Genomic DNA, 19,015 nt, shown 5'->3' on the forward strand with positions numbered 1-19,015 from the left:
CACAGTTTTAAAGGCTTTAACTAAACTGTCTTAGATTGAAAAACACATAATCATAGCTACAAAAATATAATTTTTTATATAAGATTCCAAGTATCACATTAACATGGTAAATTCACAATAAAATCACAAATAATGACCACACTTACGTACTAACGCAACAGCTTGGCGCAGTTTGACTGCTTTACACTGGTATGCAAAAATTAAGGACGAGACGGTTTTTTCAATATAACTTTGTACAAAAGCTTTCCAAATCAACACATTTGATACCGTAAGATCCCCAATACGTAAGGACATGAGTAATGTAAGCAACACTTACTAAAAGAGAAATCAGAGGGATAAAAAGAAGCTTTATTGAAAACGTAGCATGGAGCGCAATGCGACTGAAGGCCGAAACATCCCTGTGATGGGTGTCCAGCAAGAAACATCCGGTCTTTAATAGGGGATATGATCTCCCCTGACTGCTAGGCAGGTTTCACAGCGTCTTCCCATGCTGAGAATGAGGGTCTCAATGAGTTGTTGAGGCATTGCTGCCCATTCGTCTTGCAGCGCCAATCGAAGCTCCGGAATCGTTACTGATGGTAAGGTACAAGCTGCCAAGCGTCTGCCTAGAAAATCACATACATGCTCGATGGGATTGAGATCCGGAGATCGTGCCGGCCAATCCATACGTTCAATATCCTCACTCTCTAAGAGCTGTTCGGCAGCTACTGTGCGATGACATAATGCATTGTCGTTCATGAAAAGAAACTGCGGACCCATAGCGCCTCTAAAAAGACGCACATATGGAAGAAGAATCTCGTTACAATAACGGGTCCCGTTGACTGAACCTGCGTCGAAGATGTGAAGGTCTGTGCGACTACCAAGCATGATGCCTCCCCAAACGAGAACACCGCCACCTCCATACCTGTCCCTTTCAATGATGTTCGAGGGATGATTGCGGCTTCCCCGCTCTCTCCTGATGAGTATGCGATGAGAATCGCTACTCAGACTGAATCTGCTCTCATCTGTAAAGAGTACTCGTTCCCATTCATTGTCTCTCCAATTCCGGTGTTCCCGGCACCACAGAGAACGCCTTCTCCGATGGGCAGGCGTTAGAGGTACACACCGTACAGGGCGTCGTGCAAACAGACCACCACCGTGCAGTCTTCTGGCCACGGTAAAACGCGATATCGGTCGTCCAGTCGCCTGTGTCGTGTGTCTAGCGATTTCTCCCGCTGTCTGCCGCCTGTTTCTTCTGGCCTGTAAGGCAATATACCGGTCATCTGCGGGTGTGGTTCCTCGTGGACGACCACTACTAAACCCCCGGATAGCTGTTCCTGTACTTTGAAATTGTCTCCAAAGTCGTGAAACGATGCTGTGAGCAATTCCGAACTCTGCAGCCACACTTGTCACACTGCGGCCTTCCACCAACTTCCCAATGATTCGACCTCGGGTAAAAGCATCCAGATGTCGTCTAACAGATTGATTATTCGCCATTTCTCGCTGAGGCAGCAACTCGGTGTGATTTTAACTGCTATACGGCGTGCAATCTCTTTGCCAGAAATACTGATCTTACACCGACAACATGCTTTATACTACTCAGACACTCCCCCATTACGTCTACCTGCATATCTGCGCATGTGCTACCGTACATCACCTTTCTTAATCTCCTGATTGGTCTTTCTGTCCGCTCTGCCTCTTCGTTCAGCTGATATGCTAATTTTTCGACTTCGTCCTTAATTTTTGCACACCAGTGTATACTGATTAAAACGTAAATGTTACTTCTTAGTTGCATGCTGGTGGTTTTCGTGAATTGTTTCGAAAGAAAATACCTAAATTATCGCTATTATCGTAAATCGGGGGGGGGGACATTACCAACATATGATAAGAAAATACACTTTAACAATTTTAATTATCAGATAAGGTTCATGCGATAAGTTAAAAAAATATAATATTTACACTCTTCATCAAACCTTTCTTCAATTTTTGCGCTATTCAGCTTTCCAAGTGCACACGATCTGTTTTCGCTTTAAAAAAAAAAAAAAAAAAAAGGGGATTATAGACATTCTGCATTGAGCAAACTTGGGCCACACCGGCTCTCTATTAAACATATGTTACCTCAGTTCCTTTCATTGTTGGCAAATTCTAACACATAAAGACATATAAGCACACGATAGCACGTAAGTACCGTAATTAATTTATCATGATTTTGGGATTATTTCCTTAATACATACTGCTATTAAAAAATCAGATTTGCATGATCAATTCTACAGCTAAAAGAAGGTAAAGGGTACTTACATGAGCAGAATTTAGGGATCTAGATCTAAATTATAAGCAATGCTGAAAGATAGCGTTCCAAGAATTAAACTGTAAAGCCTTAACGTTGTCACTTATAGTCCTTAACACAGTTGGTTACTGTTTGCAGAGGGAAGCCGTTTTCTCTGTCACGCTAAATATCAGCTTAATGCTTTGCGAACGCAAAAACATTGAACAACTTCAATCAGGAACATCTTTTAGCTCTCTCTTAACTGTCTGTAAAACTTGAATACTTCACCCCGTCGGACTGGAACCTTTTCAGTCATTTTTAAATGTCTCCAACACTGAAACACTTCATCAGTTTAGGGCAGGAACCTTTATCGCTCAGTCATTTCTTAAACGTCGGAAAACCAGGAACACTTCATCAATGCAGGGTTGGAACATTTATCGCTCAGTCAGTTCTTAAATGTTTGTAAAACTGGAACATTCCATCAGTGTAGGGCAGGAAAATTTATTGTTCGGTCTTTCCTAAGTCGTCACCAATAAAATGTTCTTTCTCCATCTCAGAAAATTGCACTCCTTTCTACTAGTTATAATCCGCAAATTTCTTCCTTTTTCCCCTTTTGTTCTTCAGCATGCTAAACTCTGATCTAACTCAAAGCAAAAAGAAGGAAATCTGAAAAAAGTCCTCTGTTTTAGACAAAATCTTTCCTATTCCTCCAGACGTAATTATTAAGTAAAAGCTAAATTCTGATGCAATCACGCCTCGCTTGCAGTTAATTGGTTAATCACAGTCCGCTAGAACCTTTTCCGAGCCGATTATAATCACATAGCAATTACAATTCACTGCGCGTATTTTCTACAACGCCCCAAGAAACGTGAGTAGACTATTTTTCTCACTTCTTTCGCCGTGGAAATTCTCAGAAATAATTTCATGCCTCGACAAAACACCTTTCAAGAAAATAATCAGTCTAGTAGAATTTGGCCTACACTTTTCTTGCAGTACTATTCAAGGTGTGGTGTGGTGTGGTGGTGTATTTAATTATGGCAAAGTACACGAGGGCTATCTGCCTAAGGGGAGGGATGCCTTCGTGGTGGACTGTTCAAGGACCATTTAAACAATGACTGGCTCCATGCTTTAAGTCAAGCCTTTTTTTTTTCCTTGTACAAAGATAAGGAACTATTTTAAGTGCGAAAAGTTTTGGTTACAAGATTGTAAAAAAATAATCCATTCTGACCATTCCTACCATTCCTAAGTCTATTCTGACTATTTTTGCGGGGCTTTTGTACGCACGGACAGAACAAAGGACCCTTTATTCCAAAACTGACTGTAAAACGGATTCAAAAGTGATATCTGTAAGTAAATACGTTAAGTATGTGTATCTCTCATAGTTTAAAATAGATTAGCCGTAAAACATTGAAGTTGAAGACTTGCTATAACATCTAGTTTTCAACTTCCTTTTTTTAAATTTCAACCGGCAATACCAAACATATAAGTATACAGTTTGAACCTTGTCGCATACTTTTTCCAAGAACTACAAAATTTCGGCTTCTGCAGAGCAGTTTGAATTCTAGTTTCTTCAGCAAGAACACCATTTGGTCATCTTTAGAAGTTAGTTAAATCACGCATAGAAGGTCGTGTTAAGATTTTAGTATGTTTGCGTTTTTCAATTATTATTTCAAATAGGTTTTCAGTTTTTAGCTGTTTAAAGCTCAGATTTAACCTTATTTACAGAAATCTCTAAGTGCAGGTTTTCATTTTCTTGATATTAAAAGTTTAGTTTAACATAATCGGGGACGTCTCAATTTTTTATTTTGTTTAAATGACTATTTTGCTCTTTATTTATACTTAATTTTTAATTTCGGATTAGCATATATTGGTTTTAGACTTTTTTTTAATTTCAATGTACATAATGTAAAGTTCTATGTCTTTTTAATTGTCATTTTGGCACTATGTAATATTTTATTCCTTTTTCCAAGGTGTTTCGAAAATGTGCAGGGAAACTTCTGGTACATTTCAAATACACCCACCTCCATACCCGGCTCAAATGTTGTTACCTGGCTTTTCTTTTCGCAATCGTTTTTCGTAGGCATATACTTCCAAATACAGAAGCCAATTTTTTTTTAATTAATTTTTGACAAACAACGAAAATTAATTTTTAATGCGGTCTTGCCTGTGCTTATATTTGGGCACGTTTTATATTCTTTATGAAGAAATAATAAAAATACAAAAAATTTGATTTCCGTAAGACAAAATTTGACCAGGATATTTAATTTTAAATTTTGTAATTTGTGATGGCATTTTCAACTTGCCTTAAGGGATCGGTTAATTAAGAAGAATTCGAAGAAATAAGTTCGGCAAAAAAATGCGAATAATTTAATAAGCCATATATGGAAGTCATATGGTGTCCACATCAGATTTTTTTAGAAAGCTGCTGCATCCATTTACCTCCTTCAACGAAAACATTTTAACTTCTTCCTCGAGGTTTTCAAACCTTCACCACAAGGAAGCATTTTTTAAAATGCAGGTTAGCTGCTACGTGGCTCACTTCTCATTAAGGGAAGAAACAGCATTTTCTCTCTTTGCAACAGACACAAAAAGGGAAAGGGCTCCTTTATTCATAATAACAATTGTTTAGTTTTACCGGCGCCTGCATCTCATCTCATACCCCTAGTTTCTCCACCCTCCTGATAGGAATCTCACAACATTTAGAAAAAACCTTGAAGTCTGAATCCCTACATAACAATTACAGCAACCAGAATTTTCCAGAGCTTTGGTCGCGTTGATTCTAATGATATGACATTGATACTTTGGCATCTAAGATGACTCGATCTTGCGATTCTTTCCTTTGAGGCTGTGAAATGATAAATATGTGTTCGCAACCTCGCTTTCATAGAAACGGATAGGCGATGCAGTTCTCTCGGCCAGGATATACTTAGGTGAGAGCGGTAAAAACCTAAATTATCGTATCACTGTTAGCCGTGTCACGAAAACACCACAATCAAACATCTGTATTTAACACCACCGTCGAACATCTGAATTTCTATAGGAATTTTAACTATCTCAACAGGCACAGCGCCTTCCTTCTTCCTTCCTGATATTACACTCTCAATTCCCGCAACAGGATATAATGCCAAGCTCTAATTTGTTTATTCCACTGACGGGACACAAGAGATTAATGAGCTTCTTTTCCAGAGGACCAGTTGTTCTGTCAATAACAAAAATAAAGAAAAAGAAAAATAAATTTTCATATTATATTTGTATTGCTCAAATACATCTGTCACAAAGCAGACTAAATGTTTATTGTCTAAAAGTAAAACCGGAAATTTTATTTGTATTTGGACATAAAAATATTTTGAAAAAGAAACGAAAAGCTCTCTCCTCCGGAAATGCAGAGAAAGCACCGAAACAGAGCCGTGTAACTAATCTCTATTTAATTTCTCATTTCCCCTCGCGTATTTAAAATTTGAATCCATAAACGAGAATGGAAATTCAGAATAGCAACCTAAAGAGAATTACCAAAACGCGGAAATTCATCCATTTTCTGTCGAAAATCCCTGCGGCAAAGCAAAGTAAAATAACAAAACAAATGTTCATTAAAAACTCGTTAGAGTACAATTAATTGCGTGGGGCGAAAAACCCTAACGCGCTTTCAAGAAAACTTCCCCCTCGGTTTTACATTTTTAATAAGCCATTACAAAATAATGCATTGCCCGAATTCATGGATGTTATTAGTTTACAGCACTTGACGGTATAATCTCGCTTTTCGGGGGAATGGTATTGTTACACTTTTCGAAGGAAATGATCCAAAAGTTATTGGCACATTTTAAAACTATTATTGCTGTCTAAATATTTTGTGCCCATTAGTACTAAAACTGTTATGCTGTCCACAATACTCCAGCTTCATTACTAAAGTTCAAATTTTATAATCAAAAATTGCTACTTGTCCTTACGTTGCCCGGATTTAAGCATCAATAAAAGCAAACAGATATTAGTAATCTAAAATCTTCTGATTACATTTTAATACAGGTGTGGCCGAACTTCTTATCAGTAATCAGACAGTTAATTGTATAAGCCCTTCCTGCAAGTAAATGCAACTAGGTTTGACCATGTCTCAACTGAAAACGCCTCCATATTAGGCAGGAGGTGGAAACTAATAAAAAATCACCTCGGAGAGATACTACAACAATTCCATTTTGTGAAGAACCACGGGACCTCAATCCCGAAATGCAGACTTACGCAAAACTATCTCTCTCAGAGCTAACATCTCTGAACCATCCCCCCGGGCGATCGTCTTACTTCAAACGTACACAGACCACGACGGGAGGATGCGAAAAAGGACTCCGTGTTCATGGCCGTCGCGCAACCTAGTCGGATGGCCGAAGATATTTACATCTATATTACAAGCATCAACTGCCCTTTCTGGAAATAGGAACGGGGTTTGCATTCTTATACCCTCCGCTGCCGGGAATGTCTAAATAAGATCCCAGCCAGCACATTAGTCGACCCCCGGGGGGGATTCCTATCAGTAGACACACGTTAAAATTCAAGAATGCTCAAGAGCTGCAACTAAATTTTTCAGAATTCGTTTTGGTTTGATTTATTTAATTACGGAAAGCACAAGAGAGTTGTCTGTTGTTGGAAATGGACAGATGCCTTTGCGTAAGAAAATTGGCTCGTATCCACGTTACACATGGGAAAAATCACGAAAACTTCTATGCGGCTAGCCCGTCCGGCTGTAATCGAACTACTGTTCAGCGACTTTATCGCTCGGCTGCTCGTAGGCCTTTCAAGATTCGCAACAAGGCATTATATTGTTTTAACAATAATGAAACAATTTATAAATATAAAGAAATGCTTCAACTAAATTAAGAAGATTTTCATATTTTTTTCATTAAATGTGGTGCCTAAATACAAATAAAAAAATTTATTACTCCTGCTGTGTACATTCAGGAAAGTGTTTCTCCTACGATATAAATTTTCAAGTCTTTGGATTTTTTGTTTTTAAGATAAAAAGTTTCTATTCAATAACTTCAAATAGTAATAGCGCTTGACATTCTTTGGTAGCATAAACTGGTAACAAGCTCCTAACAGACGTAGAGCGAATTATCACTATGTCTGGACAAAACTACAGTCTCAAGAAGGTTTAAGAAATATTTTTATTACATCAGAACGTTAACATAAAATATTTCTCTCATGCTTAATAAATCAGTCAACTACTTGTGGAGATATAATTAAGGCATCAGTCAAATTCAAGATTTATAACCAAGTCTATTAGTCCAAGAAAACGCAATTGGTTTAATGCGATGTTGGCTGAAAATCTTCTCTCCGTAACAATTTAACTGTTGACAAGTATAATGGAAATGCTTGAACATGCCTCCATATTAGGCATAACAGCCGAATAATACAATCTTATCTGAGTAGCGAAACCTAGTAACGTGGCCTCAAGAGGCAAAAGCACTCTGTATCTTATAATCCGGAAAACTTCGACTAAATTACCCTTGAGCTTGATTTGCATTTTGGTAGGGAAACGAAAAGAGAAGTGACAGTAAAAATCTAAATCATAAAATAATTGGTTATTCATAATAATAGTAATTTTACATAGTTACTAAATTCATCTACACTCTAAGAGATATGCAAATTTATTATTTAGATAAACAAACACATATATTTCTTGAAATAACAGATAAAAGAAGCATTCTCTATTTGAGCTTCTAATTTTTTTTTTTTTTTTTTTTTTTTTTTTTTTTTTTTTTTTAGTCCAAAGGGATTTGAATCCCGAAGGACTATTAGTTTCGTTTTGGCATTTTGCGTCGGACTCATCAATGTCGGTTCACTTTTCAAACTGTTGCCACAAAATGTTAGAGTCCTGCATTATATTTGAAGAAATTAAATAATGAAAAATCTGCATAAATGTATGTATATTTCTCGTATTGTGATAAAACAACGGTACATAGAGTCATCGAATTTTGAATAACGTAATCCTCCAACGAATATGAGCATGTGGAAGACCAAATTTGAAATTTGAAATTTGTTTTATGATCGATTTCCTATTTTTTAAAACTTTGACGAATTTTTGATTAACAAACTCAAGGATTTCAAAGCGAGCAATGGCAACGTTGTGCAGAAAAAACATTTTTATCTCCAGCGCGTGAGTCTCTGTATCGGAAATTCTAAAGATATGCTCGTTTTAAAACTATTTTGCGATATTGCAGTTGCACTGGATCTTATGGTTTAAGTGCGAGGAACATGATATTTAATAAAGAAAGGTAACACACAAAATGTTAAAAAACGCCCCTTTGGACGTAATTCAAAATCTGAAACATTTCAGTTTTTTTTTTTTTTTTTTTTTTTTTTTTTCACGGAATATGTTACGCTGTTTGATCTGAAGTCAGTGCAAACAAAAGTTTATTTTTATCTATTACCAAACAATTAATCTTTTGAAATTTTGAGTTAAATTCAAAATTCTTGCCAAAACAAATATTGTTATGTGAGCATTTAAAACACTCAACTAACGCAATGAGGAGCGTAACCTCTAGGGCAGGTAAAAACGAATAGCATAATTTGTAAGAAACAGCAACTCTTTTCTTTAACATAACGAAAACTGCTCAGCTTGGGTATGAAAAAACTCAACTTTCATTTCAAAAGCATTAAAAGTAATCGATAAAGTAAACGTTGAAACACTTACATATAACAGTGTGACACAGTCCTGTTTGACATAAATCAAATTCAACCGTTTCAACCACGCTGAAATCTCACGTATTAGACATGCTGCAAGAAAACTTCGAAATGGCATATCGGTTCATTTGAGTTTTCCAATTTTATATCCTCTGGCAAATAGTGGAATGAGTTTCATTATGCAAAATATCGAATTCCATTAACAAAAACAAAACATAAATAAAAATTCTTAATAATTAAATGCATATTATTTTAAAGTGACGTATATTTTCTGTTGTCATGTTTAAGAAAAGCATTTTTTTCCAATAATATAATTGATTAAAATAAATATAATTTCAGTTATTATTATGCTTTTCCTCTGGTTATTGTTTTCATCTAAACTGAATTTGAGAACAAAAGAAAACGTAGTAATCTGCATGGTAACATAAAAAGCTTTACATTGGAGTGAAAACTAGAATAGTAAGTTTAAAAAGCTTAGCTTAGAATATGATGAACGTAAATGCATGCCTTTGAAAAAATAATCCATATTAGATATACAACGCATGTTGCGGAGAAACTACAATTTGAGATATAAAAACTGTTTTAAAATAAGCCTTCAAAGTTACGGTTTTCTCTAACATATAGTAGCTTTTCTCTCCATACGACTAAAATGAGCACCAAACATGTGGAATTCGAACTTTGCCTTAAATCACTTAATTTCTTAATTCGATGGGAATTAGAATATCATCATATACAAATATTTTGGTTCCTATCCCCTAGTGGAAATTACAATTAAAGATAGCTAGTGTCATTTCGCAATGGCGTTTTCAGACCTACGGACACGAAACGGAATAAGAAACTTTTCTAAGGAACGTGTTTCTTCCCTAATTAGTTTTAAAGGCTTTTTACAACCAGCTTTGCGAATGCAACTGCATTTAGCGATTTGTTTTACTTATGAACGCACAAAATTTTACGACGTTTCGTAAACAATTGCCCCTGAAGATCTGCTTCGTGTCAATGAGTCAAATTAATGAAGATCTGTACAGTATAATTATGGAAGGTCTTCCTTTATACTAAATATTTAAATATTTTTCAAACTGTTTCTGATTGCATTTTGCGTGCATGTATTGGTTTAAAACTGATGTGCATCACCAGGGTAGCACATTGATAATGTATTTGTGTTTTCTGATGTTCCGACAGTGGTAAAGAGCTGTAAAAGGTGCGGGCTCTTAAAACAAATTTATATGTTTATATTTATATATTATTTCTGAATATATATATATTATTTCTGTTTATATATATATATTATTTCTGAAGCTTGTGGAGAAAGCGAAAGGCCAGAGCTCTGTTTTTCTAATCTGTTTATATGTTTGATCCTCCTGAAAGCTTCGCGTGATTGTGGTCAGGAAGTAAGATAGAATTTCTTTTTTATAATTTAAGGCTCTATGTTAATTTTCAACATTACAATGAATGAGTATGCTTTAAACTGTAATTGTTAATTAACTACTTTGTTTGTAAACTCAAATCATTCGGTTTGTTAAGCAATTGTCAACCGGTTGTTGTTTGTAATTTGAAAGATTCATTAAAGATCTTGTATCAGCTCAATTCCACAGTTCTGGAACCAGAATATATTTACCAAACATTTTAGAAGAGATTTTAAGGATCTTATGTTCTTAGCCATGTCATTTGTTGACGGGTTCTTTGAATTATAAATGCATGAGAGCTTAATCTAATGTAACGGTCCAAATAATTTTGAAAGATTCCTTTAGAGATGCATCCTAAGTCAAAAAGGACAAACTTAGGTGAGAATTTGGCAACTGCTATCTCCATCGAAATAGTTCTCTAGTGTTCCCAAATATTCTATACTTGTTCAATTTTTTCTCAAAGTCTACTTTTCTCATATGTGCAGTTCGGTCAAAGAAGCCTCAACTAGTGAAAATTATTTAAAGCTTTAAATGATATTGTAGCTTTTAACATAGTCATAATGTCACTAGTTACTATGTATGATAGTCTGCATGACTATGGACACTATGACTGTTAGCAGCTGCTAATAATGGCTGAATTTAATACAAAATTACCAAAGAAAAATTTAAGCGAATGCTAAGTAATTACGTTTGCATACGACATGTCTATATGATCGCTTCTATGCTTTAGGAATTTTTGTTAATGTCATGACACCATTTATATGTTTATAATACTCATATAAACCTTAGAGATTTTATTTTAGCTGCATATGCTACAAACATGATGTAGCTAAAAACTCATTTTTATTTTCTATCTCATTTAAGTAAAACTGTGCAATTTAAAAGTGCATTTTATTTAATAATAAATCTGACCGAAGTGACTTAAAATGCATTTATTTCAGAATGTAAATAATGTATTTAACTTGCAATACATACAATTTATAATTTTTTACAGTTAAAAACAAATTTTAGCTTTTATATTGTTATTTTAATGAATAAGTGAGTTTCCTGAAATTATACATTGCCTTCTTCTGAACAAAAACGTTTTGCCTGTTTTTCTTAAGCTAATACGTTACTCATAGCGGTCACTTTATATTTATCTTCGTAATTTAAGCATGTTAGAAATGTCTTTCTAAACTTTTTGGAGTGTTTAATATGTTACTTTACTTTATCTTTGCCACAGCAACAGCACTGTGGTACTCTATACTGGTGATTGAAAACCAGTGAGTCACCAAAATCCAGGGTCACTGACGTCAATGATAACCATAAGATTGATGGTAACCAGAATAGCTCGATTTTAGTCAATGGTATCCTTCGGTTTCATATGATTTTATTGATTTAAGCTAAATTAACTGAGCCGCCCTACATCATTTAACTGACCACCGGTGACTAAACGTCATTGGTCATTAACTTGCAGGTCACCAGAGACCAACAACTTCAATGGAAATTAGCAACGTAAAACAATTAAACTATTAAATTTTATTTTTAAAAATAACTCAAATTTACTCCACTGTCCCATACTGGCGAGCTATAGAGTGACACTAAGGGACCTTCAATCTATACGTCATTGGTGACCATAATGGATACCGAAGGAGACTGTTAATTAAAAGCTTTGTGCCTCGATTTCATAGTAGTTATGTGTTTAAATTTATTCCACTGCCCTACTTCGGAACCTATGAATTAACCTCCAAGCGACCCTCAGTTTGTAGGTCACCGGTTTCCAACAGCTCTCAGAAGTACCGATGTGCGTCAATTTAATTCTAAGTTATAAATTTACCGAACTGTCTTCTAATAGGGTTTATATATACGAGTACGTAGGGGAGTCAACTGAAAACCATAAAAGTAGAAATAAAAATCCGCATATGGCGCCAGTGAGCTGTAAGTTGGCATGCCTGTTTGCGACAGTATGCCGGATGTCTCCTAGGTGGCAGCAGCTGGCAGATGCACAAAAACCGGCGCAACAACTGTTCCAAATGGCAGCCCCACTAGCCACATGCACCAGCGAGGAGCAGCGTTCTGTGATTCGGTTTTTGCGAAGTGAAGGTGTGAAACCTATTGACATTTTTAGGCGAATGAAGGTTCAGTATGGAGATGCGTGTTTGTCACAGCCACAAATCTATGAATGGTGCCGGAAATTTGCAAATGGTGTTACGTCCGTGGCCGATGCTCCACGCCCCGGCCAGGCTCGGCGCGTAGTGACTCCAGAGACCATTCAGCCGTTGAAGCCATCGTTTTGGAAAACTGCTGTGTGACAATAGACGAAATTGCAACATGTGTACACATGAGTCATGGATCGGCACATCATATTGTGCATGATGTTCTCCAGTTTCATAAGGTGTCTGCAAGATGGGTGCCCCGACAACTGACGCCTGAACTGAAACAGCGACGTGTTGATGCGTGCGAAGACCTTTTGCGGCGTGCTGAACGTGACGATAATGCCTTCCTGTCACGAATCGTCACTGGTGACGAAACATGGGTGCATTACCATCAGCCTGAAACAAAACGAGCGAGCAAAGAATGGCGCCACTCCTCATCACCGAAACCCAAAAAGTTTCGGACACAGCCGTCTGCAGGGAAGGTTATGCTGACCCTCTTTTGGGACGAAAAGGGCATCATCTTGGAACTACACGCCACGACGAACCTCTGTGACGAGTGCTACGTACTCGGACCTCCTAAAAAATCATCTCCGGCCTGACATCAAAACGAAACGACGTGGATTGCTGTCAGCCGGTGTGCTGCTGCAACACGACAATGCACGGCCCCATACGGCGCGTGCAATGGTTGCGACCATCACAGAGCTGAATTTTGAATGCCTTCCACATCCTCCTTATTCGCCAGACCTCGCACCGAGCAATTTCCATCTGTTTGGTCCGCTCAAAGAAGCAATGGGCGGCAGGAAGTTCCACTCCGATGAAGAGGTACGCAACGCGGTGCACGAGTGGTTGCGCCGTCGCCCAAAAGACTTTTTTTCTGCAGGTATTCAGGCTCTTCCGAAACGCTGGCGGACTTGCATTGAACGAGGAGGGGACTATGTTGAAAAATGATTTACTTCTGTACCCTGTGTGACAAATAAATAATATTTAAAAAAATAATTATGGTTTTCATTTGACTCCCCTAAATAATTATGGTTTTCATTTGACTCCCCTAAATAATTACTAATACAAGGTGACGCATATATTCTAATCACAAGTTTAACTGGAAACCTTGTCAGAATGAATGTGTTCATGTGTGAAGCATTTACATTAGTCAAGCAATTAATATGTCATAGATCGTTAGCCGGAGTAGTTGTGCATTTCAGTGGTGAAAGACTTCATTCAAATAGGATTTGCCTCGATGAGCATTGCTGTGGTGAATATCGTTACAACTGTGGGTAAGATAGTTGATGGATTCAATGTGATTCCAACAGACGGCGCAACGGCAAACAAAAGAAAGGCTGTCTTTCTACAAATATTTCCAAATTATTTCATTTTGCGTTGGGAATATGACTTAACCATCTCTCTTTCAGATTTGAAAGCTCTGTTCCATTTCCTCTGAGCTGCTTGAAAAAGAAAATCTTTACCTATCGTTTGCGAATTACTGACGAACTCAACACTCTCATCGTCCACGAAGTACATAGTACACGCTATAGCTATACCACAGGATATTTTGAGATGCATGGAAACCACTCAGCATTGCTTCGAACAATATGCATTCCAATCATAAGAAGAACATGTAAAAGCTATTTTCATGATTCCTTGTTTCCAGTATTATTCGCAATACATATAACACCAAAATACCTTGGTGCATACTGTTATTTCCCAATTACATATAATTACTACAAACGCTCACAGTCTTTTTGTTGTTATTTAAAATTTGTAGTTAGGGCAAACTCCACTCTGTGCATACAAATGATAGAAAATTTTGTGAACTTCTGGAACATTGTTTTTTTCATTAATCGAAAGATGTTTTAACGAAATAGTATCTCATTTAATGTAGAATCGTTGGTTTAAATCCTCTTAGCTGTTACATTGACTTATTCAAATCATATATAATACGATTAATTGAGAATATATTTTTTATAATTTTATTATAAATCGAAATATATATTTCCTTCGCCCGTGGGTAATTTAATGTAATTTTATCGTATTTTCAGCCTCCTGCGAAAGAGGGACAGCTTCCACCTCGCCAATGCAGAAGGAGAAATAGAAGTTTTGGAATGCAATTTTGAATCTCCCTCTCTAGAAGAAGCAGTTAAAGTTACAGTTTTATGAAGGCTGTTCACAAAACAATGTTTTAATATTCGAAGTGAACTTCCTACATATAAATATAAAAATTATTTGGAGTGTTATGTCCAAAATAAAGGTTTTTTACAGTTTCTAAATTCTCATGTGTCTTTTATTTACCTATTTATACACTTTTCCGGTCAGTAGTCCGGCTTGGAAATGGATTCCCAAGTTTTTCCCAGAATTATCTCTGTTTTGTACGCAGGAAGACTGTGAATACATACAAGACCAACGAACTGGATTCTTAGTTCAGTGCATAGTTACGAAACTAAACGCATATTTCTGGATATATAGATTTATTATACTTGCTTTCTGTTATGATATACATTTACTTTTGCAGCCATGCTGTCCAGAATATAGTTAGTTATACAGCTGAACGAGATAAATTTAAATGATAACTACATTTTTAGAGTACTAAGTTGAGTAAATCTAACTTAAACTCCTTAAAATTTAATGTAGACCGACAAGAAAGTTATCGCTCCGGCTGCAGAAGTATAACAAAGTCCTAATAAGGTTATAAAATAATCGTTTAATTTGAAACTTATCAAAATATCCATTTGTTCATACCAATCAATTTTTCGGACATTAAATAACAGAAAATTAAAGTTACAAATTGAAGTGTATTCGTAGCTAGAGACTACAATAGCTGGCATAATAAAACATTACCTCAAACTCTGCGGGATTTAACTTCGGTTAGCAAAATGGCTAATGCCAAAATACTCACTTAGCAGATTTCGGTGAGAGAAAGTGCGAACTGCGGGCGTCGCTGCCAAATTCTCCATCTCTAAAACTTTTAAGAACCGCCTACTCATTTGCATCCTGGTGAGAGCTGAGAACCAATTAAAGGAAAAGTGACAATACAGATTTAAATCATAAGAAAGTGGATTAATTAACATAAGCCATACACATTATACTCAGTCAAAGTCAAAATTCTATTAATATTTTATCAATTAATAGAATTTTGACTTTTCGTATTCTTTTCAAAATTTCTGAAATATTACATTGCGTTACGTTATAGTTGCATTACGCTACCCTTCGAATTACAAATCATGCACTTGCTTTGGCAAGTACTGCCATAGCAGTGTCCTATACAGGAGATTGAAAACTCTAATATCAACGGTTTCCAATAACCTTTATGGTAACCAGAGTCCGCCCGTTGCAATCAAGTGTGTTTTTTGGTTTCATTTAATTTTAGCAGTTTATCAAGTTTAATATCAAGCACCTGCCCACATCAATTTCTTACTAATTGACGTCTAAGGATCATCAGTCAGCAGGTCACCAGCAACTGTCCGCCATGGTAGACATCAGTGTGCTTCATTTAAATTCTAACTTAAATCTCTGCCTAAAATTACAACATCGGCGATTCTTAATTGGCTACCAATTATAAAAAACAAGGGGACGCTTATTTTATCGACCATTTTGACTGGAAACGTTCCTCACTTTGATTGAAAATAGTTCAGCTGCTGAAAAAATTATTCTAGATATTGAGTTTATAATATATGATGATAAAGTAACTTTCATTAATTTAAATAAAGTACCTCGCGTATAAAAATAGCCATATGAATAGGAATTATAACGGAACAAATCAGCTTCCACAGCAAGCGATATTGCTATAAAAACCAGGAGCTAAAAAGGCAGAATAAACAGAATTCTCCTTAATAAGATGGAATATAGCAAATCATCAAAACTACTCACACGGCAAAGACAGGAATGTCCAAGCAAAATGCTGTTTAGTATAACAGACGCAGATATTTGAACTAGCTAACTGATGTCCGCTTACAGTCTATTTGTGCGGTTGCTTAAGAGGAAGGGTAAGCATATAAGGAAAATTGCTCCTGAAGTTTTGAAAATGCGTTTTCTTAAAACCACCAGAAAATCAAACAATATGCAAGAGATAGCCAAATATCGTCAGTCTGGAGCCAAACGTGTCGCTACAACTCAGTACCAACGTTTTCTGAGCATATGTTTATTTCTACTTGAAATAGCTTTGCAATTCAGATATCAGTCGGCTCATAATTAAACCATCTAAAATATTATACATGTATAAGTATTTACAAAAAAATAACAAATTAAGATTCAAAATTCAGAAACTCCAAAATTTCTAAATTAAACAAAATGCATTAATAAACAAACATAGCTTTTAATTGTAGATTTATTAGGATTTTTTCTTCACGCAATGGCATCACTGGCGAAATCGCATAGATGATACACGTGACGTAACTTAACATAACGGCAACCTAATACTCCAAAATATTTTGAAAGTCTCCGCTATGGATGTTTCTGATGGCAATACTGTTTGCTGGATAAAAAAAAGCTAATATCATTTTTATCTATAATATCGTAATACTTCATAAGCGATCAGTTAATGTTTTCTAGAACAGATTGAAGGAATTAAAGAGAAAAAAAATGTAAAATGTTCTTAGACCAAAATAGCAATTCTCTTTCCCTTCAGATGCTCGTGACATCCCTCTTTCCACCCCAAAAACAAAGTCATTTATCCCCCCTCGTCAAAAGAATTTTATCGATTGCCGAGTGAAAAAGGGAAATTTAACGCATGGTTAGTTTTATGAAGAACCTCCAGGGGGTGGGTGAGATGATAATTTTTCCCCTCCTGCTTTTTGCCGTCTTAAAAACGAACCAGGAAGACAGAAAAAAAAGGGTTATAATAAAAAAGGAGGTGCAGCCATTCATCATATTTGGCAGGCACAATACCCTCTAGTGAGATGATGGCCGCTCTAGGGTAAAAGGATACGGATATTACTTGCCGCAGGGAAGTTTTAGCCAGAGAAAATATCCAGCATCACAGTGTCTGAGACCAGAAACTGTGAGTGGTTTTAGGGAGAATGAGTGATATTCATCCTTCTATTATTGTATTTCGTTACGAAAAGTGTGACAGACATTTTTTAGCCCAATAAATATATTGCTTCCACATAAGGTGAAAGACAGGTGTATTATCCTTAAAATAAGCAAACTATCACACAATGTCGATTGCAACAACGAGTTCTCGAATTTCCGATCTTTTTATTTGCGATTGATTTTTTTCGCCTTTAACTTAAAATAATAATAAATAAATAAATAAAATATTAGCATGCGAGTCTGAAAACTACACATCGCAATGTCTCTCAGAGGGAAATGTATCGTTAACAATATAAAATATGTAAAAAATTGCACAATATATTTTGATTTATCTTCTGCCATAAAAATGAATCAGCTGTTTCTAATTTATAAAACTAAGTCTTTACTGTTGAATAAAATTAAAAACCCAATTCAAAAAGAATTTCAACTTTCAAAACTCCCCGTTCTATTCTATATTTCTTTTTTTATATTAAATGGTGTAAGCAGAAAACTTTCAGAATGTTTAAAAGCGTGAATTGCATGTAAATAAAATTTAAAGTAACACTAAGTTTTAAATGTTATTATGGAGGCACCTAATGGGCAGCCACATATTACTTAATATAAGAGCAAGATGAAAGAGGGAAAAGGTTTTTAACACTTACAGAAACAAGTGGAGCAAGCTTCGAATGAATCATTTCAAAATTTAAACTTAAAAATTCTACTTAAAAGTGAAAATTCAGTGCCTTAATTTTTATCCCAAAAGAAAAGTTTGCTTATTTTACAATGCTTTGAAATTCTCTAAAATTTTATGTGATCTTTAATAGAAAACTAAAGCAAAGAAACTTGTTTAAAATTTAGATTTATAGTCTAATTTTCTGTAAACTGAACCTGATATTTTCATTAAAATCCTTTTGTTTGTTTTTAGATACACTATAAAAGATTCTATCATTTATAAATTCTGGACAAATGTTTAAACATCGTTGAGCAAATCTATATATTTCTCTAAAGAATCTCTATAGAAACTCTATAGAATCTATATCTAAAAAGGACTCGAACCTTTATAACCGGGAACCGTTATGCAGATGTAATGAAAATTTCATGGCTTGAAACCATGCTTTAAAATAAAGTAAATCCAAATAAAAATATCTTGAAAGTAATAAGTCAATGATAAAGTGTTCACAAATTAAGGAACTGAAAAAACCTTAAATGGTAAAATCATAAATGAAAATTAATGCCATGTACAGATATGTGATGCTTTAAACGACAAACACGAGCAAGAACGAACTAGAAAATGCGAATTTTTAAGTCCAACAAAACTAAAGTCGCTTCATCACCTATGGAGCTTGTTTAACTACTATTACAGTAAACTTCTTCAATGGCAGAGACTGATAATTCAATATGTTTTATCTATGAATATGGAACGCAAAGACTTTAACACATAAAGGAATGAAGATAATCGTTAAATTTCCATCCATATTTGTCAGTGGAAAATGATAAATTAAACAATAATATCGATTCTTTAGCATTAGTAAATAGAAATTTCCTCGTGAATCAAGTGACTG

General features: G+C 35.6%; 1 protein-coding gene across 1 annotated transcript in view; it reads left to right on the top strand.

The window, feature by feature from the left end:
• The window catches only part of LOC118191412 (beta-alanine transporter-like), a 533,418-nt gene extending 518,702 nt beyond the window's left edge, over positions 1–14,716 (top strand). The window contains exon 11 of the mRNA XM_085824846.1: positions 14,489–14,716. Coding sequence (XP_085680972.1) covers positions 14,489–14,606 — 118 coding nt within the window. The 3' untranslated portion in view covers positions 14,607–14,716. The remainder of the gene's footprint in view (positions 1–14,488) is intronic.
• The last annotated feature ends 4,299 nt before the right edge of the window (positions 14,717–19,015 follow it).

The sequence above is a fragment of the Stegodyphus dumicola genome, chromosome 10, assembly GCF_044657685.1.
Source record: "Stegodyphus dumicola isolate Sdum_Otavi_A_Nest chromosome 10, ASM4465768v1".
In the NCBI taxonomy this organism is placed as follows: domain Eukaryota; kingdom Metazoa; phylum Arthropoda; class Arachnida; order Araneae; family Eresidae; genus Stegodyphus; species Stegodyphus dumicola.